The 22,781-nt window shown below is 42.0% G+C and overlaps 1 protein-coding gene across 1 annotated transcript; it reads left to right on the top strand.

The window, feature by feature from the left end:
- The first annotated feature begins 9,536 nt into the window (after positions 1-9,536).
- Positions 9,537-11,666, top strand: foxl3 (forkhead box L3). The gene is made up of 3 exons (XM_068003765.1): positions 9,537-9,843; positions 9,961-10,129; positions 10,741-11,666. The coding sequence occupies exons 1-3, from the start codon at positions 9,737-9,739 to the stop codon at positions 11,212-11,214; spliced, it is 750 nt and encodes a 249-aa protein (XP_067859866.1). The 5' UTR covers positions 9,537-9,736; the 3' UTR covers positions 11,215-11,666.
- Positions 11,667-22,781: the final 11,115 nt, after the last annotated feature.

Below are 22,781 nucleotides of genomic sequence, written 5' to 3'. Positions count from 1 at the left end.
CACAGCTTCTTCTGCACAATTCCCCACACGGTGAGTTCAAAATCAGTCAAAGTCATCAGGAAAATTGAGACGCGTCTTCTAAGAAAAGCTGGAAGGGGGAAAAAGATCAGCATTGCCCAGTGCTGTCAGCATATTCTGTTCTCGCGAGGAGGGATTCTAGTCGCAATGAGAATTTCATGAGAATGGGAAACCCTTTCAAGAAGAGAGCACTTTATTTGTTATGTCTTATTTTTCTTACATTTTCCATTTTTGTTCAGTTTTTTTTCCCGTTTCATTCAGTTATTGGGGAAAGATTGGATAGACTGGGGTCGTTTTCTTTGGAACAGAGGAGGCTGAGGGGAGATTTAATTATAGTGTGTATATAATTATGAGGGGCCTAGATAGAATGGATAGGAAGGACCTATTTCTCTTAGCAGAGAGGTCAATAACCAGGGGGTATAGATTTCAAGTAATTAGTAGAAGGATTAGAGGGGAGTTGAGAAGAAATGTTTTCACCCAGAGGGTGGTGGGAGTCTGGAACTCACTGCCTGAAAGGGTGGTAGAGGCAGAAACCCTCATCGCATATAAAGGGTACTTGGATGTGCACTTGAAGTGTCGTAACCCACAAGCCTACGGACCAAGAGCTGGAAAGTGGGATTAGGCTGGATAGGCTTTTTCGGCCGGCACAGACACCATGGGCCAAATGGCCTCCTTCTGTGCCGTAAATTTCTATGACTCTATGATTCACACTGGTGGTATTGAGCTATTGCTGTACTATAGCCAAAAATAGGAACAGTGGCAGCTAACTGCAGACACTTCATAGCACAGGAGACACTGAGACACTGCAAAAGAGGAAGATGGGTGAAAGGAAACAGAACAGAGAAAGAGAAGGAAAAAGGAAAAAGAAGCAGAAGAGGGCGGAGAATGAAAATAGAAAGTCTCCAAATTCTGGAAATCTGGAATAACAACAGAAAATGCTAGAAATACACAGCAGGTCAGGCAGCATCAGTAAAGAGAAAGGACAGGTTAATGTTTCAGGTATGTAACAAGTTTTGATGAACCCCTCTTTTCTCTTTACAGATGCTGACCGACCCACTGTCTATTTCCAGCATCCTCTGTTTTTATGCTCAAACAAGAGTCCAAACCATCTGCAAGTTTGGGATCTGCACCTTCTTGGTTTTGACTCTCTGCTTTGCCCTCTCCTACCCCAATATGGGTTCCAGGTCGCTGGGACCCCTCTCATCTCTACTTAGTCAAGCATCTATGATTATACCAGCTGGGTGATCTCTGCTGTTAAGTGGGCAAAGCGATAGGGAAGAAATCTTAAAGTTCAGCTGCTGTAAGGTGTTAAACCAGATTCAATACTATCCAATCTGAGATCAAGCTCAAACTTCCTTGTACCGGTATCAAGCATCTTCAGGCTTGGACTACTCTCCAACAAGAGTACCTCAGTCACCAGGGCTGCTAGGCTGGGTTTCGATCTCCCTACCACCTACTTAGCTGCCAAGAACATCATGCTCCCAAACATCCCATAAATTCTAATACAGACCTGCAATCGGAGAGAGGTTGCGTGTTGTTAGAGTGGCCGTTAGGTCAGTGGTAAAGTGAAGTGTAAAGTGGTAATTCCTAGATTTAAAACATACCTGTACAAGCTACTTGCTATTACTATGTAAGATAAAGTGAGTTTTATAAGGGACTTATTGAAATATTAAGTTTTTGGAATGTAGAAGCTTGGGAACATATTAACACAGGAACAGGAGTAGGCCATTCAGCCCCTCGAGCCTGTTCCTCCATTCAATCAGATCATGACTGATCTGTATCTTAACTCCATTTACCTGCCCTGATTCCATATCCCTTAATACCCTTACCCTAACAAAAAGTTATCAATCTCAGTTTTGAAATTTTCTATTGTTTTGCTTTGTCTACATTGCTTGTGGCTGGCTCGTCTTCCCAGTGGGATTAGGTAACCAAGAGGCACACTGGGAATCCTACATGTACAGTGAGAGACTGCACTGTACCAAGCCTGCCACAAACAACTAATGGGCCATAATTTGCTGTCAAAATAACATTGAGGCTAATGGTGCTCGCTGTTATTTATGCTCAAATGCTACAGCAACTTCATAATAGCGATTACAGAGACATGACTGCAGGGTGACCAAGGCTGGGAGCTGAATATCCAAGGGTATTCAATATTTAGGAAGGACAGGCAAAACGGAAAAGGAGATGGGGTGGCATTGCTAGTAAAGGATGAAATCAGAGCAATAGTGAGAAAGGATATTGGCTCAGAAAATCAAAAGATGTAGAATCAGTCTGGGTGGAGTTAAGAAGCACCAAGGGGCAGAAAACACAGGTGGGAGTTGTCTATAGGCCTCCAAACAGTAGTGGTAATGTAGGGGATGGGATCAAACAGGAAATTAAAGAAGCATGTAACAAGGGTACTACAGTAATCATAGGGTGACTTTAATCTGCATATAGACTGGCCAAACCAAATTAGCAATAATACTGTGGAGGATGAATTCCTGGAGTGTATACGAGATGGTTTTTTAGACCAGTACATTGAGGAGCCAACCAGGAAACAGGCTACCCTAGATTGGGTATTGTGCAATGAGAAGGGGTTATTTAATAATCTTGTTGTGCGGGGTCCTTTCGGGAAGAGTGACCATAACATGATAGAATTCTTCATGAAGATGGAAAGTGAAGTCATCCAATCCGAAACTAGGGTCCTAAATCTAAACAAAAGAAACTACGAAGGTATGAGGAGTGAGTTGGCTATGATAGATTGGGGAGCTCCATTAAAAGGCAGGATGGTGGATAGGCAATGGCTAACATTTAAGGAACGAATGCATAAATTGCAACAATTATACATTCCTTTCTGGTGCAAAAACACAAAACGAAATGCAGCCCAACCATGGCTAACAGAAGAAATTAAGGATAGTATTAGATCCAAAGAGGAGTCATATAAAGTTGCCAGAAAAAGTAGCAAACCTGAGGATTGGGAGCAGTTTAGAATTCAGCAAAAAAGGACCAAGAGATTGATTAAGAGGGGAAAAATAAAGTATGAGAGTAAACTTGCAAGGAACATAAAAGTAAAAACTTCTACAAGTATGTAAAAAGAAAAAGATTAGTGAAGACAAATGTAGGTCTCTTACAGTCAGAAACGGGAGAATTTATAATGGGGAACAGGGAAATAGCAGAGCAATTAAACAAATACTTTGGTTCTATCTTCACAGAAGAGGACACAAATAACTTCCCATAAATGCTAGGGAACCAAGGGTCTAGTGAGAAGGAGGAATTAAAGGAAATTAGTATTAGTAAAAAAAAATAGTGCTGGAGAAATTAATGGGACTGAAAGCCGATAAATCCCCAGGACCTGATAATCTGCATCCCAGAGTACTAAAAGAGGTAGCCATGGAAATAGTGGATGCATTGGTTGTCATCTTCCAAAATTCTATAGATTATGGAACAGTTTCTGCAGATTGGAGGGTGGCAAATGTAACCCCCCTATTTAAAAGAGGGAGAGAAAAAACAGGGAACTACAGACCAGTTAGTCTAACATCAGTAGTAAGGAAAATGCTAGAGTCTATTATAAAGGATGTGATAACAGGACACTTAGAAAATATCAAGGGGATTAGACAAAATCAACATGGATTTATGAAAGGGAAATCATGTTTGACAAACCTACTGGAGTTTTTTGAGGATGTAACTGGTAGAATCGATAAGGAAGAACCAGTGGATGTGGTTTATTTGGATTTTCAGAAGGCCTTTGATAAAGTCCCAAATAAGAGGTTAGTGTGCAAAATTAAAGCACAGGGGATTGGTGATAATATACTGGCATGGATTGAAAATTGGTTAACAGACAGGAAACAGAGAGTAGGAATAAATGGGTATTTTTCGGGGTGGCAGGCTGTGACTAGTGGGGTACCGCAGGGATCAGTGCTTGGATCCCAGCTATTCACAATATATATCAATGATTTGGATGAGGGAACCAAATGTAATATTTCCAAGTTTGCTGACGACACAAAACTAGGTGGGATCGCGAGTTGTGAGGCAGATGCAAAGAGGCTTCAAGGCGATTTAGACAAGTTGAGTGAGTGGGCAAATACATGGCAGATGCAGTATAATGTGGATAAATGTGAAGTTATCCACTTCGGAAGGAAAAACAGAAAGGCAGAGTATTATTTAAATGGTGATAGATTGGGAAATGTTGATGTACAAAGGGACCTGGGTGTCCTTGTACACCCAGGACCTGGGTGTCCTTGTACACCCAGGTCCCAGTCACTGAAAGCAAACATGCAGGTGCAGCCAACATTTAGGAAGGCAAAAGGTATGTTGGCCTTCATTGCAAGAAGATTTGAGTACAGGAGCAAGGATGTCTTACTGCAGTTATACAGGGCCTTGGTGAGACCACACCTGGAGAATTGTGTACAGTTTTGGTCTCCTTACCTAGGAAAGGATATACTTGCCATAGAGGGAGTGCAGTGAAGGTTCACCAGACTGATCCCTGGGATGGCAGGACTGTCATATGAGGAGATATTGGGTCGACTCGGCCTGTATTTACTTGAGTTTAGAAGAATGAGAGGGGATCTCATTGAAACGTATAAAATTCTGACAGGGCTATACAGACTGGATGCAGGGAGGATGTTTCCCCTGGCTGGGGGATCCAGAACGAGGGGTCACAGTCTCAGGATACGGGGTAGGACATTTAGGACTGAGATGAGGAGAAATTTCTTCACTCAGAGGGTGGTGAACCTGTGGAATTCTCTACCACAGGAGGCTGTGGAGGCCAGGTCACTGAATATATTTAAGAAGGAGCTAGATAGATTTCTGGACACAGAAGGCATCAAGGGGTATGGGGAGAGAGCAGGAATATGGTATTGAGATAGAGGATCAGCCATGATCATTTTGAATGGCAGAGCAGGCTCGAAGGGCCGAATGGCCTACTCCTGATCCTATTTTCTATGCTTCTATGTTTCAGGCGAGAGGCAGATGCACGGTTAAATGCGAAAATCCAAAAGTTGCTGCCCGAGAGATGCCGATTCGCTGTTGGCTTCACGAAAACGGCATTGCGCTGTCTGCCTCGCCATTGAAATGCGTTGAACGTCATGAAGTTGCAGTATTTGCACAGTAGATACGAACTAAACTAGCCAGAGAATGTTAAGACTTGTCATTTCAGTCTAAGTACCCTTTTAACGATGTGATAAATGTTAATTACTGCCAGTCAACCTCCCCGGCACTGAAAATTAACTATTACAAGTGTGCAGTCTCATTCCTTCAGGTTTTAATTGGAGATTTTAAAAATGTAAATTTTAAATTCAAAATTTTTTTTTAAAACTTTTCCTTTCCATCTCTTTTCTCATTCTCTCTTAATCCGATCTTTCGTTCCCCTCTCTCTATTTTTCTTTCTGTACCTGATTTGACATTGAATTCACCCTCTCTAATTTACACTTCCTTCTCCGCCTTTGTGCTGTTAATTTCACAATCCTTCAATCTGATTGGTTAAGGAGATACCCAGTTGCTTGCCCTGTTCCCCTTGCTGTGACGATATCAGCTGGCACTTTCAGCAGCTTGCCGCACAAAACATTTAAAAACCTAAACGTGCAGGGGTGAGTCTAGATGCCATTAACAAATTATGGCCCAATATGTGGACACCAGCCCATCACTATTGGCAACACACTGTTCAAAAAATTGAACTCTTAATATGTTTATGTTTTCTGCTATAAATAAAATTTGAAATATAAATACAATGCAAAAACATTTTCAATATTAACAGGAAGGAACAGATCAATGAGATTCAACCTATTTACACTCACTATTTATTCTAAAGCAACAATTTCAACCCAGTTCTCATCAGTGCTTTGAACCTTAAGATCAGCCTAGACTACAAGAGAAAGAATGATTAACGTGCCTTTCACAGGCAATGAATTACTTTTCCAAGGGCAGTCACATTGTTGTAGGCAAACATCAGCAGCCAATTTGTGCACAGCAAGGTCCCATAAACAGCAATGAGATAATGACCAGGTTATCCGTTCTTTTTTAATGATGTTGACCAAGGGATATATATTGGAGAGAACTCGCCTGCTCTTCTTCGAACACAGCGCCATGGAATATTTTATGTCCACCTGAGAGGGCAGACAGGACCTTGGTTTAATGTCTCATCCAAAAGACTGCACCTCCGACAGTTCAGCGCTCCCTCAGTACTGCACTGAAGTATCGGCCTAGATTATGTGCTCGAGTCTCTGGAGTGAGACTTGAACCCACAACCTTCTGACTCAGAAATGTATGTGCTACCAACTGAGCCTTACTATGCCCGACACAAGACAAGCTGAAACTGCTTTGCACCCACATAAACCCTTAGGTTGACAGGTGACCATTGCGGTTCCCTTAAATAAAGGTTATAATCGAGGTGACATCATCGGCATGCAGTAAATGAATGAAGTCCCTCACACCTCTGTCATTTTTACATACTTTAAAAAAGTGGTACACTTATATAAAAGTTACACATCTGTCGACTATTTCCACTTCCAAGGACATTCACAGTGGAAGCTGCAGCAACTTGCTTCAAAGGAAAAAAAAATCAATGATATAAAAATAACTTTGAACCCATTCCACCCCGCTGTGATGGTCTCATAAAATAATTTTCTTGCAATATGTCATGAAGAATTTTTCAAGTGAAAATATCTTGCCAGCCAAAAATGTAAACCATACATTTCAGGGAAATAAAATTAGCAGAAACAGCAACATTAATTCTGAACCCAGAGGAAAAAAATATTCAATAGTATTTTTTGTAATTAACATTTCTACGGCAAAAAAATAGTTGAAATACGATTCTACTGAACAACTGCATTGATAACTGACAGAGGTTGCACTAATTTAAGATGTATTATTAAGCTCAATTTGTAAATAGTAATATCAAATCTATGGTGAAACCCTATCATAGACTCAATGTACCACATCGATGGATAATATTTGACACTTTCACTGTATCTAATCAGGTTAAAAACATAAGATAGAAAATACTGTATCCTATGAGTTTACTTTTGAAGCAAACAATAATTAATACCCAACATCTGTATTAGTTAGAAGAATAATTCAACTTACAGAAGATATTCTAGACAACAAACCATTCCTGAACATTGCGGACACTTAGCTTCGCTTGTGCTATAAAGATTTCTGAAACTTTGCACAAACATTCAGATAATATAACCTGCCTCAGGACAGTGACTCAAATGTATCATTTTGTTCGGTTCCTTTAATCTGAATCCCAATCGAGTGTCAATGTCAACAGTTACAATTGGCATGAACGGAGGGATCATTTCAAATCTGGACGATTGCTGCACTTTAATGGGAAGCTACAAGGCTTTTTGCACAGCAGTTTCAGGCCGGGCTGTGCACATGAGATCATTCAGAAAGAAAACTTTAGTCTTCCAAGTGACGGAGCTAATTTGTACCTGCACACTGATATTAGTGAAAGGAAACTCCGTGTAGATTAAAGCAGAGAAATTGCTTTCATGTAAACTCGCCGAGCTGCACGAGGTCGACATTTGGCTTGGAGCGTTGAGGGAGTTTAATAAATAGAATCACACAAGGTGCTTTTTTGTAGTTTACAAGGGGCTGCAGACATATAATTACATATATAACCAAGTGGTGATAAAGTGCTTTTGATCTCTCTGTTTTACCTAAAACGTTTGAGCTGGAGATAAAGGACATTGTGGGAAAGATTACGACAGGAAATCGTTCCGTAATGGATACTTTTTGAAAATATACTTCGGTCTTTCAGTCCATTATTCCCATACTGTGTTTCTCTTTACTGACCTGCACTGCTGTTCTTGGGATATTTACAATATTTGTTGCCCGTGTGTTTTTAAACGCTGTCGGCATTTTATTTCCTTGATGATAGGAAGTTAAACTTAATTTACAACCCAGCCCATTTGCGACTCATTCATTGACTCGTAGACAAAGTATTAACAACAAACACTGCATATCATCATCTTCAAACTGTGTCTGGAATGACATGAACTTTCTAACACTGTAACACTGCCTTAGGCTGTTGTTGGCTTTAAGAAGCACACATAACTCACTGATATCGGAAGTTTTGTCATATTTCTTTATATAAATGGATTTTCCACAGAACGTCGATTCATTTCGAAAACTTAACTTACCCCGCGCATCTCGGGAGACTAGGCTTAAAACTTTTTCCCTGTTTAATTCGCCAAGAAAACTTCTGCTTTCCAACTGGTCAAATCCCGATGGATTGAGCATTCCGCTGTACTATTAATTGAATCCCAGAAAACAGCCAGGAGTAGGTGGATTCTTAAACCTGTCTTTAGCCTGAACCTCACGCAGATCGACAGGTCCAACGTTCTAACATTCTGCGGGTATTTTATTTTTGGCAAAGCAAAATATATAATGCGGTGGATCCAAATAAACGCTAAGTGATTTTATTGTCAGTCGGTGACAGAGCGTTGAGTGCATAATCGCACAGTGCAATATTAAAGTACTGTAGAAAATCAGCTACCTAGGCCAAAAATATCTATAGGTGGACTTTGAGTCTTAATTAAATCTCAGTTTTACACTATGACAGTACAACGAAGGGTTTTAATAAAGTAAATAAGGATAAAGTGATTTCACTAGCAGGAGAGTCTGGAACCAAAAGATTTAAGATAATTGGCAAAAGTAGCAGAGGGGAAATGAGGAGAATATTTTTTACGCAGTGAGTTGTTATGATCTGGAATGCGCTGCCTGAAAGGGCGGTGGAAGCAAATTCAATAATAACTTTCAAAAGGGAATTGGATAAATACTTGAAAAGGAAAAATTTGCAGGGCTATGGGGAAAGAACGGGGAATGTGAGTAATTGGATAGCTCTTTCGAAGATCCAGCAAAGGCACGATGGGCCGAATGGCCTCCTTCTATGAATCGATGATGGAGATTCCGCAGGTATAGCAGCTCTGAGTGCACACAAACTAAAAGTCCTTTTTGGACACGATCCGGACAGCAGAAGCAGTATTCACCCAGTTACAGTTAGCTACCAGCCATTACTTTAATTCTTCATATAGATCAAAGCCCACACAAGCAGCAATGCTGCCCCCCGGCTGTTTCTCTTTTAACTTTTCCTATTTGTCAAGAAATCACTGAAATTCTCTGTTCCGCCGGCTTTGAACGCAAGACTCTGCTTTAGTCACGGAAATACAATTTATGTCTATTATCTTGTATTACAGATTACATCAGGCCCACTTGTAGTGCTGGCTGAGACTGATTCCTGCAAGAAGGGTGTTTTTTTTTGTTGTAAATACATATTTGCTAAATGAGTGGAGTCTTTGCATTTCAAAAAAAAAACAAAAGAGCAAAACTATAAAAAAAAACTAAATTACAACGTTGCGTTCTAATATTAGGCGCAGTTAGGTCTTGTTTTGTGTTTGTGTAGATATTATGGTATATCACGTTAGACCACCCACACAGAGCCTAGCTACTGGTTGAACACACCGAGTTCAAAGGTTCACGCGAGAATTAACCAATTTAATAAGTTATTACCAGTCTTACAGACAGATTAAATAGTAGATGGGGAAGGAGTCTCCCTACAGACCTCTGTCTGAAGGACCTCGGGGGGATTAAAAAAACCGACCACTTCCTACTGAGCCCCAAAAAGCCAGTGTCGAATCATTTACTGTAAGGAGTCCTGACTTTTCCTGGAGTGTGTACAACTTGTTTTTTTGGGGGGGTTATTTTGCTCCATTTGCTAGGGAGCTCCCGCAGTTTGGCAATGTTTGATAATTCTCAATATCCTTACAACTGTTTTAATTACGACGGCGATGATTACCCGCCCTGTAGCTCTGACGAGGAGAAGAAGATCTCTAGGCCTGCCTACAGGTAACTTGTGTATTCAGATATGTTTGAGAGCTCCGTTTCATCAGGGAGGGGGCAGGAGGAGAGAGAGAGAGAGAAATGTCCAGCCAAACTAATGCACGGTTTCTACTGTCTTTTCAGTTACATCGCCTTGATTGCAATGACCATCCAACAGAGTCCTGGCAACAGGGTGACGCTCTCCGGTATTTATGACTTTATCATGACAAAATTCCCTTACTACAGGTCAAATCAAAGAGCCTGGCAGAATTCGATACGACACAACCTCTCGCTTAACAGCTGCTTTGTGAAGGTGAGCTGTCGGAGGGAATTCTGGCTACCTTGTTCTATAGCGTCTAAAGTGAATAGGACCTTGGTTTAAAAGTTGTTTGATTCTGAGGTTATTGGGCAGGGGGGGTAGAATCGAGGGGTTACCGAATTCTGGAGCAAGGAGCTGGGAGAGTAGAGCTAATTTGGTTTTATTGTTACGACATAACTTTCGAGTTGCATGCGACTTTCTGTAACCTGTCTCGATTTGTTCCGATGCAATTTTGAGAGATTAACAATAACCCTTTCTGGTTTAATTTTTCAACCAAAAGAAAAAAAACCCCGTTAACCCGTTGAGGAATAATTTACTGACGTTTTGCATTCTGAATTTCCTAACCACACTTCAACGGCCGCACATTTGCTTTTAGATCAACATTTGTTTCCAAGATTGGAATTGGTTTTACATGTGGTGCGCTCCAGGTGTCATTTACTCGTGGGCTTGTACTGTCATATCAGTGCACCTGACTTAATGCTTAAAAATCTGAGCCAAATAAATTAGCACTTTTCTCAATTTAAATGAGATCCTTAATTATAGAAACCCGACGGTGCTAATTTCTGTTCCATGTTGAACTTTTAATTGAATTGAAACGAATCCAGGTTCCGAGGTCAGAAGGAAACGAGAGGGGGAAAGGGAACTTCTGGACGTTTGCGTCAGGCTGCGAGTCTATGCTCGATCTGTTCGAAAACGGGAATTACCGAAGGAGGAGGAGGAGGAGGAATGTAAAACGGCTCCAGAAAGATCACTCCAACAGAGGCGAAGAGCCCCAGTCTCCTGGGCCAGGAGCAGTAGACAACCTTTTGCAAAGTGTCTCCTACGACGGAGAGAAGGCGGTCGGTTCCAAGACTGGGCAACTGGCGTCCGCAATATTCTTTGGGAACGAAAGCCCCCACAGGCAGCCCCACGCCACCAGTCCACTGCAGAAAGCGGACTCAGAAATCAAATTTAGCATCGATTACATTCTGTCTGCCCCGGATCCCTTACCGGGACTCAGGTCTCAACACAACACGCAGAGTAACAAACTCCTGCTACTAGACCATCAGCAACTCAATCTACAGTTTTGGACAAAGTGAACTCATTTTTACTGTAAGTAACGCCGGTCTCTGAGCGGAGAACGAGTCCTGATCTTAAGACTCAGAAACCATCCCAAGTCAAGCCGAATTTGAACATTTCCTCTCTTCCAAGTTCACATCAATTGTAATGTAAACCGTGTCTGTATATTTGCGCCTCGGTCAAGAACTTTAAATCAACTTATACACCAGCGAGACGTAAAATTCCAATCATTAACCTCGGGAGGGTTTAAAAGCATGCAATGGCCATCTCGACTTTGGACATTCTCCAGCCCGTTAAGCAGCGGATGGTACTTGCCATTTGTAATGGTGACTTGTGAATGGAGCTGTAACCGTTTGTTTCATTGACTTGAGGGTATTCAGATAAGGGATGGTGTCCCTTCCTATATACAGTGTCCCATGTTGTGATGAGAATCACCTGTGTATTGGGGGAATAAAAGGATGTCACTGAGGTAGCCTAACTTTCATTTATTGAAATTACAAAACCAGCCAACACACAGCGTGTTCCTGTTGCATGGATCTTCGGTCAAATCCGCTCACTGGAAATATAATTCTAGCCAAAATTGGCTAATGATAGCTTCAAGCCTGTAGGTATGTCTGGGTCTTTCTGATCATTATCACTGTAACATCAGGTCAAATGCAAGGAATCTTACAACGCCAGGTTATAGTCCAACAGTTTTATTTGAAAATCACAAGCTTTCGGAGGCTTTCTCCTTCGTCAGGTGAGCGAGTGTGGGATTCCCTGAAGATTACCGCATTTATAGTCAGAGAACAATACCTGGTGATTACAGATAATCTTTCCTACTGCATCTCCACGTCAGATCAAATAAACAGCAAGTTACAGAACAAAGTGTAGTCAGCATTAACCGAGGAAATGTTACCGTGTTTTTTTGGCTAACAAATCCATTTTCTACTTACACGTTACAATCAGATTGCCGTGCCTTGTTCAGTAGGGCACTCAATCATCGGGTTGTTGTGTGTGTGGGGTTTTTTTTTGGACATTTTTCAATTTAACCTTTATTTAAGTGCAGCTACATCAGTTTGAAACGTTTAACATGACTGGCATTTAATAACGGAGCGACACTCTCAAGGTCGGAGGTATGGGTGACCTTATTTAAATGTGCGGGGCCCCATTAGCTCATCATGGGTACAATAACATTCCGAAAGTAATTAAAATTAAATACTGTATATGCCTCCTTGCAAATCTTTTGATCGATTACTAATATTAACACTAATACAGCGTTCCCCCCAAGCGAATGTCTAGTGCCGAGACCCGTTCTGGATCATCACCTTTCCATTAAGAAAGTTGTTGATGAAATGGCAGTCAAGGGGAATTTTACATAAATTAATTCAGCATAAAAAAACACAACATTAAACACATCGGTGCAACATTAAAACTAAACAAATGTCGTTAATTAAAACGGTCTACAGGCTATGAGTAATAAGCAATATTTTATATCTATATTAAAATACTAAATAAAGTTGTGACATGGGTGTGTGGAACGAGAAATAGTTTATCAGCTTTAGGCATCTTAACTAAAATTACCTTTTTAGATTTGTGAGTGCAGTGAAGTGTATCTTTACTTATTACATTTTTGATATTCTTTTAGAATGCGGCCCAATTGAATTCTCTGATTTCAAGGAAAATATAATGAGGTCTCAGAAAACCAGGAGACTGCTCATTTCGTTGATTTGTGGTTATTCACAAGTCATCAGAAATGAACTTTGCATACTATGTGCGGCCGTTTAGTCCCGAATGTGGTCCGCAATTGCTATTGGGGTAAGTTTCCTCTGCTTAAAATCTCAGATAAATACAGCTGGTGTGATCCGAGGAGTGAGGAATATTCTGCTCTTAACAGATGCAGGGTGTGAATCAGAATAGGGGAACAGTCAGTGACAGTAATCATTTGTGATGGTGTTGGTCAAGCCTATTGCAATCCATCTAACTAAGGATAGCCCCCCTCCTCAAATAGGCCAGAATGCAGTGATGACTTGCTGGTCTCAAATTGACCAGGAGATAAAGTGGATGCAAAGGCCAAAAACGATTCCACACTCAATAGTGGCAGAAGGGAGGACCACGCCAATATGTTAGACAGGGTCAGTGGCATTATACCATCAGTGCGTCTTAAAGAAGGTCAGAATATTAATACAACACCTTTTAAACAGTACTGTGAAAAAGCAACAGTATTGTGCATCAAGGTACCTGCAGTTGTGTCAAGGATAATTTATTTTTTTAAATTTCATCCCATCTCATTCAATGCGAACATAACTTTTGCTCAGCACGTATGCGGTTTATTTGGATCGTGGCAGCGAGGTGCTGACGCGAGTCACTTCCAATCAACCCCAAAGATACAAATTACCTCATTAGCATCAACATCCGATTGATCATGAGTTAATTTTTAATCAGGTCTCAGTTATTCCTCCCCATCCCCCTCTTCCTTTGGAAAATGCACCATTGAGGGGGTAGGGAGAGAGAGACTGGGATCCAGCCTCGGAGTTATACTGTCATTTGAACGTTGCTTAAAAACAGGCCACTTGCCTTGGAGTGACGCCCAAATTGGGAATATAATTGTCCAATTAGATACCCCTCACAGTTACTGGAGTCTCTCGGTATGACACCCATCGATCTAGCGATTAGTCGATACCGTCATCTCCTTAACTTGTAGAAGCCCAGATTTGTTGAGCATTATTTGAGAGTTGAGATCTCCCCTCATGCCGCCATAACTGGGAACATTTACCAGTCTAACCTTAGATTGTTGTACATGGGTATCCCTGGATCTGACAGTTGAGGGGGTATATTTTGGGAATACAAGCCTGAAATCTGCACACACTCGCGTGCTTCTGGTGGAAGAATGCAGAAACTAACATTGACATTTACTGTTCAAAATTAAAGGCAACTGTTTAACTTTTTTTTAAAAAATGAGATATCTCCAGAATTTCACATCAATATCCATCTCTAAGATATTTTACTTTCTGTTCCAAACTGCTTGAACCCTCCCTGCGGACTTCTTGGAAAACCAGGAAAAACCTTTGCCAGTGTGGGTGTTGGTTGCCTGCACATAAACTCCACATTCTGCTCACTGAGAAAACAAACAGGGACTTATTGATTGTACTTCATTGGCTGTAAAGCGTTTTGGGACGTTCTGGGGTGCTGTATAAATGCAGGTCTTATTGTGAAAGCTTATCTTTAGGATTGGAGGATTATCAAATAAAATAGAATCATACAGCACAGAAGGAGGCCATTCAGCCCAATCTGCCTGTGCTGGCTCTTTGAAAGAGTTAGCCTATTAGTCCCGTTCCCTTGCTCTTTCCCCATAGCCCGGCAAATGTTCTCCTTTTCAAGTATTTATCCAATTCCCTTTTGAAAGTTATTATTGAATCTGCTTCCACCGCCCTTTCAGGCAGTGCATTCCAGATCGTAACAACTCACTGCGTAAAAAAATTCTCCTCATCTCCCCTTTGGTTCTTTTGCCAATTATATTTAACTAATTGGACTGAAATCGTGAGCAATTTTGAATTTTTGTACATATTTCATTCTTACTTACTTCATATCAACTGTAGTTTGCCCTGTAGAGGTGAATCAGTACATTAAGTATTCTATGTTCCATAGTAATAGTTTTCATTACTTTCTAAGTATTCTAGAACATTCTGTCTGGAGGATGAATAGAGAATTTTTAAATGACAGTGTCTTAAACATTTTATTGCTTTCAACCTATTCTTAAGTATCAGCCTTGACCCTGTGGTAGCAATCTCCCCTCTGAATCAGAAGGTCGCAGGTTCAAACCCCACTCCACAGACTTGAGCATATATACAGGCTGACATCCCAGTTGGATGTTGAAGGAGTCGCACTGTCAGAGGTGCCGTCTTTCAGATGAGATCTTAAACCAAAGTCCCACCTGCCCTCTCAGATGGATGATCGCCCAATGTCCTGTTCCAATATTTATCCCTCGACCAAAACCACTAAAAGCAGATTAATGGGTCATTTATCTCATTGCTGTTTGTGGAATCTTGCTGTGCGCAAATTGGCTGCTGCGTTTCCTACATCATGACAGTGACTACACTTCATTGACTGTGAAGTGCTTTGGAAAGTTCTGAGGGTTTGAAAGATACGATATAAAAGCAAGTTTGTTCTTTCTTAAACTTTTCCAAGTCCAGTGTTGCATCTGAAGCATCAATATATGCAGCACAATCCCTTCTAGAGCAATAACTGTGCAAAATGCAATGCAATGGTGCAGAATGAAAATAGTGAGTCTAAACTAATTTGGTATATTCTGCACAACTCTAAAAATCAAAACAATTTGCATGTACATCATTGCCCCACACGATTAGTTCCATATAACTTGGTTTAAAGCTTCTTCACAAGAACATACAGGACCAGAAAACACACTATTTTAGTCTATCTGTCCACTCCCACAGTCTCAACAGGACACACAGTTTACTATTTATATCCCTCAGTTGATTTTCTCACCGAATGACTGTCCAGCTCAAAATTACCAATGCCACCAGCCTTGATCTTCTCCCTGGGCGGTTAAGTTTGAACATTCAGTGTCCTCTATGTGAAATAATTATATCTGTTCTGCCCATTCAACCTCTCCTCTTTTCAGCTTCATCCCAAGTTCCTTTGTCATCACTCACAGAGCCATATTTCTCAGGGTTCAACTTCTCAATTTGCTTAAGAAGCTTGAATACCTCTTAATCTTCTTTTCACTCCTTTAAGTAAAATAAACTCAACAGATGGTTTTCTATAACAAAGATCCCATTCTTTATCATGAAGAGTTAGCTACTCTCACCAAAGGGAACATTAAAATGGGGGCAAGATTTCTTCAGTTCCCTATTTGGAGAATATTTGTATTTACATGTATAAAGGACATCATTATGATTTTGTTACAGTATTGCAGAGGGGGTCTCTTTCGGTCATTAAGAGCTTGTACCCTAAATAATAAATTCCACCCATCTTAGTGAATTCCGTTTGTGGGAGAATGCGGAGAGGGGAGGATTACCCCTTCTGCTACTTCCTACTGAAGGAAACTTTAATCCCAGAGAAAACTATTTATTTCCACATGGAAACTATTCCATCTCTCTTTGGTGTGTTTTCATATACCAACGTTTACTAGGGGAAAATATACAGAAGAAAACTCTGGGGAATAACTGTACAGGAAACAGCTGAAGATGAATTGGGGCCCTCGGGTCACTTGAGCTGAAGTAGGCTGAGCAAACAGGAATCAGAAACACTTGGAAATATTCACGACAATTAAAGAGCAAGTATCACTCTAAAAATAAGGAGTGCCCCATTGGGATTCAATTTTTCTTGGGAAAAAAGTCAGAGCGTCACAACAGAAAACTAGAGATAGAGTAAATAAGGAGAAACTGTTTCCAGTGGCAGAAGGGTCAGTAACCAGAGGACACAGATTTAAGATAATTGACAAAAGACCAGAGGGGAGATGAGGAGAATGTTTTTTTTACGCAGTGAGTTGTTATGATCTGGAATGCACTGCCTGAAAGGGTGGTGGAAGCAGATTCAATAATAACTTTCAAAAGGGAATTGATTTGAAGGGGAGAAATTTGCAAGGTTACGGGGAAAGGGCAGGGGAATGGGATTAATTGGATAACTCTTTCAAAGAGCCGGCTCAGGCACAATGGGCTGAATGGCCTCCTTTTGTGCTGCATCATTCGATGATTCTATGATAGGATTCAAGTCTGAAGCTTGTGACACATGAAAACTCTCCAAATACAGATTGAAAATATAATTTCACCCAACTCTGAGCATCATTTTTGAGATTTAGACAGCAATTGAGACATTCAGCGTGACTAATCAGAGGGTAAGGTAGCCTAGTGGTCCTGGTATTGGACCAGCAACCAATAGATTGTGAGTTCAAATCCCACCATAGCAAGTTGTGCAATTGAATCCTAATTATAACCCTGCGAGCAAATGACCAATGTGGGTAGTCATAGCTCTTGTCAACATACACTGAAGCTCTCTGGATTTATGTAGGTAGGTTATATCCCTACAGAGGGGGGTGCACTCTATCAGGCAAAGGGAAAGCCTACCTGTGTGGATATCTCAGTAGGTTGATCTTGAAGACTCTTAATGCGTTGAAGGGCTTTTACACATGTCAGACAATGGACCTGCCCAAACAGAAAATAGAAGGAAGCTCAAATTATTTGGCATAACTTTACAAAAGGTGCTACATTGGAAAACTTGTTTACATCCCATTACAGAAATTAAATATATATATGTTTTAGCCATTTTCTTAAAAGCAGCATTTACAGCACTGACCGTAGTACAGCCCCTAGGAGGAGCATCTAATGTTAGCTCAAGCTAAGAACACAAGAACATTGGAAACATGAAATAGGAAAAGATTGTTTAGCCCTCGTTCCAAAAGGCCATGGACAAACTGTCCTGTCTTGCACTCTCCCCAACATATACAATCTTCTGGAGAAGGCAAACAACCACAACTAAAACTTGCAAGAGGAGAACACTCTTTGAAACTTCTCCCGAATCCTTCAAAGTAACTGAGCAAAATCTCCAGGATATTAATCTAACTTGACAATCTAGACTTGTCGACTGATTGAATTCTGAACACTGACACTTTGCCACACCACTGACAAAGAAGAATAAATGTTTCCTTGTCAAATGTGCACTAGGCCAATGTGAAAGTACTCGTGCAAAGAGCTGGCACAAGCACAATGGGCCAAACGGCCTCCTTCTGCGTGGCAAGATTCTAGATTCTATGAAGTGATACAGCAATGCCCTAAGAATGGAAATGATGATGATTAAGTATAAATAATTGAATTTAATTATTCTTGGGCTGCGAGGTTGATTTATACCAGCTGGCACCTTTCATGACCTCAGGATGTCCCAAAGCTTTACAGCTAATGAAGTACTTTGGAAATGTAATCACTGGTGTAATGTAGGAAACGTGGCAGCCAATTTGTGCACAGCAAGATCCCACAAACAGCAGTGAAATAAATGACCAGATCATCTGTTTTAGGTGTTGGTTGAGGGATATTGGCCAGGACACCATGAGAACTCACCCGCTCTACTTCAAAGTAGTGCCATGGGATCTTTTATATCCACCCGAAAGGGCAGACGGGGCCTCAGTTTAACATCTCATCCAAAAGACGGCACCTCCAACAGTGCAGCACTCCCTCAGTTCTGCACTGGAGTGTCAGCCTAGATTATGTGCTCAAGCCTCTGGAGAGGGACTTGAACTCACAACCTTCTGCCATCAGACACAAGAGTGCTACCCACTGAGCCACGGCTGACACTTAAGTGGGATGTGAAACACACAATGTTTCACTCAAGGCTTTATCCCGCTGAATTTCTGGTGGATAATTGGAGGGTGGCCAATGGACTTTCCACTGTAATTCCATTAACCAAGGCTTCTAGTGGAGACATTTAAAAAGAACAGTTGTGCAGAGTACAGTGGTTAGGGCCTTATTCAATAAAGCTAGACATACATCAACAAATCAGCTCTTAGAATTTTAGTGTCATATTACTTCACTGCACAGTACAGGCAAAATGACACATAACTGAGGTGTCTGTTATTGGTGCTGAAGTAACAGTCTTGTTACCCGCAGGCGACAGGAATCACACTCTGTAAAACTTGGCTGCTTACTCCTTCGGGTGTGCCAGCAACGACGACTAAAAGGAAACACAAAAGCTTGCACGTACAAATCTTGTACATTGAAAGGCACTTGGCACATTTAGACCCATTCATCTGTAGGCGCATCACAGTTCACCAGAGAGAAGGAATTGTGGTACGTGTCCGTCATTGGACATCAAAGGCTTTGAGCTGTCCCTGTAACACACTGGTTAATGAGCTCACATTAAATTCCTTTGAGTGTTACTTTAATTCAGTCACCGGCCTGTCTGAAATAAATGAGATAACGACAGCATTAAAACACCGCACAAAGGAATTTCACATGATAGTGTTACCCGGAGGAAATGAAAGCCCCAGGACAAGAGGTTCCAATGGTGTAGAAGAATTGGAAGAGCTGCATTTATAAAGCAGCTTACCCCCTTCTCTCAGAAACATCTCAAGGCATTTTACATACAGTCAGCGGTGGCTCAGTGAGTCGCACTCTCGCCTCGGAGTCAAAATATCTGTGGGTTCCAGTCCCACTCCAGAGACTTGAGCACGGAGTCTATGCTGACTCTCCCGGTGCCAGTACTGAGGGAGTGCTGCACTGTCAGAGGTGCTGTCTTTTGGGTGAGATGTTCGACCGAGGCCCCGTCTGCCCTCTCAGATGGGTGTAAAAGATGCCAATTTGCTATCGCCCGTTCTGTACTATTGCCCAGGACGAATTTCACCGCCAATTTGTGTTTGATGCACACCCAGATAGGCTGCTTCCAGTAAACTAACGTGGCCATTCTACAGGCAGGTCACAAACTCCTAATAAAAAAATATAACGTAGAGGTTGTTGTGACATTAAACAGGACAGAACGCCAACATGTCACAGATAACACTACGGTAACAATATTTCCATATATGTGGGTGTATATATATTAATGCAATATACTTTTCATATAAATATTTTCTAGAGCTGATGAAACAATTTTAAACATCGACTTAACTTCACTCAACACGGAAAGCAGAACTTGAACTAACGGACTTGTTATTCTGTCTATTGACGGAGGTCAGCTGCTTCATCTTAAAGGGGCAGGCCTCTCCACAGCCCAATAAGTGAAGTTCATGCAGAAGGTCAGGTGCTAGCCGGTGGGATTTGTATGGTGATGCAGGAAGAGCCAGTTAAGGGACGCCTGCTTGGCTGTGGTCCATTCGGAGCCAGCGGTCGGGGAACAAAATTACGCCGGGACCCCAGAGCTCACCATAGGGCCCGCTTTTAAATGTACATAGGAACATGCGAATTAAGAGCAGGAGTAGGCCATTCGGCCCCTTGAGCCTGCTCTGCCATTTGATAAGATCACGGCTGATCTGATTGTGATCTCAACCCTACTTTCCCGTCTACCCACTATAACCTTTGACTCCCTTGTTAATCAGGAATCTATCTAACTCAGCCTTAAAAATATTCAATGACCCTGCCTCCACCGCTCTCTGGGGAAGGGAGTTCCACAGACTCACGACCCTCAGAAAAAAAATTTCTTCATCTCCATCTTAAATGGGAGACCCCTTGTTTTTAAACTGTGTCCCCTAGTTCTAGTCTCTCCCACAAGGGGAAACATCCCCTCAGCTTCTACCCCTTCGAGTCCCCTCAGGATCTTATATGTTTCAATAAGATCACCTCTCATTCTTCTAATCTCCAGTGTACACAAGCCCAACTTGTCCAACCTTTCCTCATAAGATAACCCCCTCATCCCAGGAATCAGTCGAGTGAACCTTCTCTGAACCGCCTCTAAAGCAATTCTGTCCTTTCTTAAATAAGGAGACCAAAACTGCACACAGTATTCCAGATGTGGTCTCACCAATGCCCTGTACAACTGTAGCAAAACATCTCTACTTTTATATTCCATTCCCCTTGCAATAAATTACAACATTCCATTTACCTTCCTAATCACTTGCTGTACCTGCACACTAACCTTTTGTGATTCATGTATTAGGACACCCAGATCCCTCTGTACCTCAGAGTTCTGCAATCTCTCTCCATTTAAATAATATACTGCTTTTCTATTCCTCCTGCCAAAGTGGACAAGTTCACATTTTCCCACATTATACTCCATCTGCCCAACGTATCAACGAGGATCCCGCCTATTTCAATACCCTCCCTGAAATTACAGCAGGCGCACAGAGACATTGGGAAGTCGGCAGTAAGGGGGTTTATTTTTTCGGTTGCAATTTGCGTCTCACTGGTGCCCCCATTCCCGCCAGATGAGGGGGCAGCAGCGAGAAAAAAAAAATCAGCCCCTTTAAACTCGACACGATCCGAGCAGGAGCCAAGTTCGTCAGATTTCTTGACACCCATTCCAAAGCCAAAATTGAATGGCACGACAACTTGTACATTAGAGTTAATTGGACTAAATGGCAGTGAATAGTGTTTGTGAAATGTCTGTATTTAACGGATCAAAGCGCCCGCACACAAAGCTTTTCTGCCCTCTAAGCACAATTAAAGTTAAAACTAGAAAACACTGGAAAGAGAAAAGGTCAATCAGTAATTGAAAGAGAAAGACCACGAGGTAGATACAGATGAGATAGGCCATTCACCCCAACCTAGCTCATTCGTCCAGCAAGACCCTGCAGACCCCATCATCCTGGCATCCAACTGTCCTTTAAGAAATTCAAGAAGTTTTCCTTCCACTTCGGTCCTTCCCATGTGTTGATGACTCTTTGTTTGAGGAAGAACTCCCTGATATCAATCCTGGATTTCCCTATTGCCAGTTTGAACCTGCCTCCCCTTGTCCTACAGTCACAGTTCAACCAGATTAACATTTTAGGTGCCTTCTTTCATCAGAATTGCCTTATTATGTCTGTTGGATGAAGCCAGTTTGAGGACCGATGGTTCCCAAAGCTCTCCACCACTGGGGATTTTCCTCGCCTCATGTCTGGGTCTGTTGTAGATTAATTGATAGAGATTGATTGCCATGATTAGTCAACAACTCCATTATCGCTGTATCAATCATCAGCAAAGTGATGGAAGGTGTCGTCGACAGTGCTATCAAGCGGCACTTACTCACCAATAACCTGCTCACCGATGCTCAGTTTGGGTTCCGCCAGAACCACTCGGCTCCAGACCTCATTACAGCCTTGGTCCAAACATGGACAAAAGAGCTGAATTCCAGAGGTGAGGTGAGAGCGACTGCCCTTGACATCAAGGCAGCATTTGACCGAGTGTGGCACCAAGGAGCCCTAGTAAAAATTGAAGTCAAAGGGAATCAGGGGGAAAACTCTCCAGTGGCTGGAATCATACCTAGCACAAAGGAAGATGGTAGTGGTTGTAGGAGGCCAATTATCTCAGTCCCAGGGCATTGTTGCAGGAGTTCCTCAGGGCAGTGTCCTCGGCCCAACCATCTTCAGCTGCTTCATCAATGACTTTCCCTCCATCATAAGGTCAGAAATGGGGATGTTCGCTGATGATTGCACAGTGTGCAGTTCCATTCGCAACCCCTCAAATAATGAAGCAGTCCAAGCCCGCATGCAGCAAGACCTGGACAACATCCAGGCTTGGGCTCATAAGTGGCAAGTAACATTCGTGCCAGACAAGTGCCAGGCAATGACCATCTCCAACAAGAGAGAGTCTGACCACCTCCCCTTGACATTCAACGGCATTACCATCGCCAAATCCCCCACCATCAACATCCTGGGGTAACCATTGACCAGAAACTTAACTGGACCAGCCATATAAATACTGTGGCTACAAGAGCAGGTCAAAGGCTGGGTATTCTGCAGCGAGTGACTCACCTCCTGACTCCCCAAAGCCTTTCCACCATCTGCAAGGCACAAGTCAGGAGTGTGATGGAATACTTTCCACTTGCCTGGATGAGTGCAGCTCCAACAACACTCAAGAAGCTCGACACCATCCAGGACAAAGCAGCCCGCTTGATTGGCACCCCATCCGCCACCCTAAACATTTACTCCCTTCACCACCGGCGCACAGTGGCTGCAGTGTGGACC

The sequence above is a fragment of the Heptranchias perlo genome, chromosome 22 (genome assembly GCF_035084215.1).
Source record: "Heptranchias perlo isolate sHepPer1 chromosome 22, sHepPer1.hap1, whole genome shotgun sequence".
In the NCBI taxonomy this organism is placed as follows: Eukaryota; Metazoa; Chordata; class Chondrichthyes; order Hexanchiformes; family Hexanchidae; genus Heptranchias; species Heptranchias perlo.
This window is presented reverse-complemented; position numbering and strand designations above follow the sequence as displayed.

Bases quoted from the DNA above. Each gene is read 5' to 3' on its own strand.
- foxl3 (XM_068003765.1), top strand. From the start codon at position 9,737: ATGTTTGATAATTCTCAATATCCTTACAACTGTTTTAATTACGACGGC. The intron at 9,844-9,960 runs GTAACTTGTGTA...CTGTCTTTTCAG, and splicing joins ATCTCTAGGCCTGCCTACAG to TTACATCGCCTTGATTGCAA. The intron at 10,130-10,740 runs GTGAGCTGTCGG...AAACGAATCCAG, and splicing joins TTAACAGCTGCTTTGTGAAG to GTTCCGAGGTCAGAAGGAAA.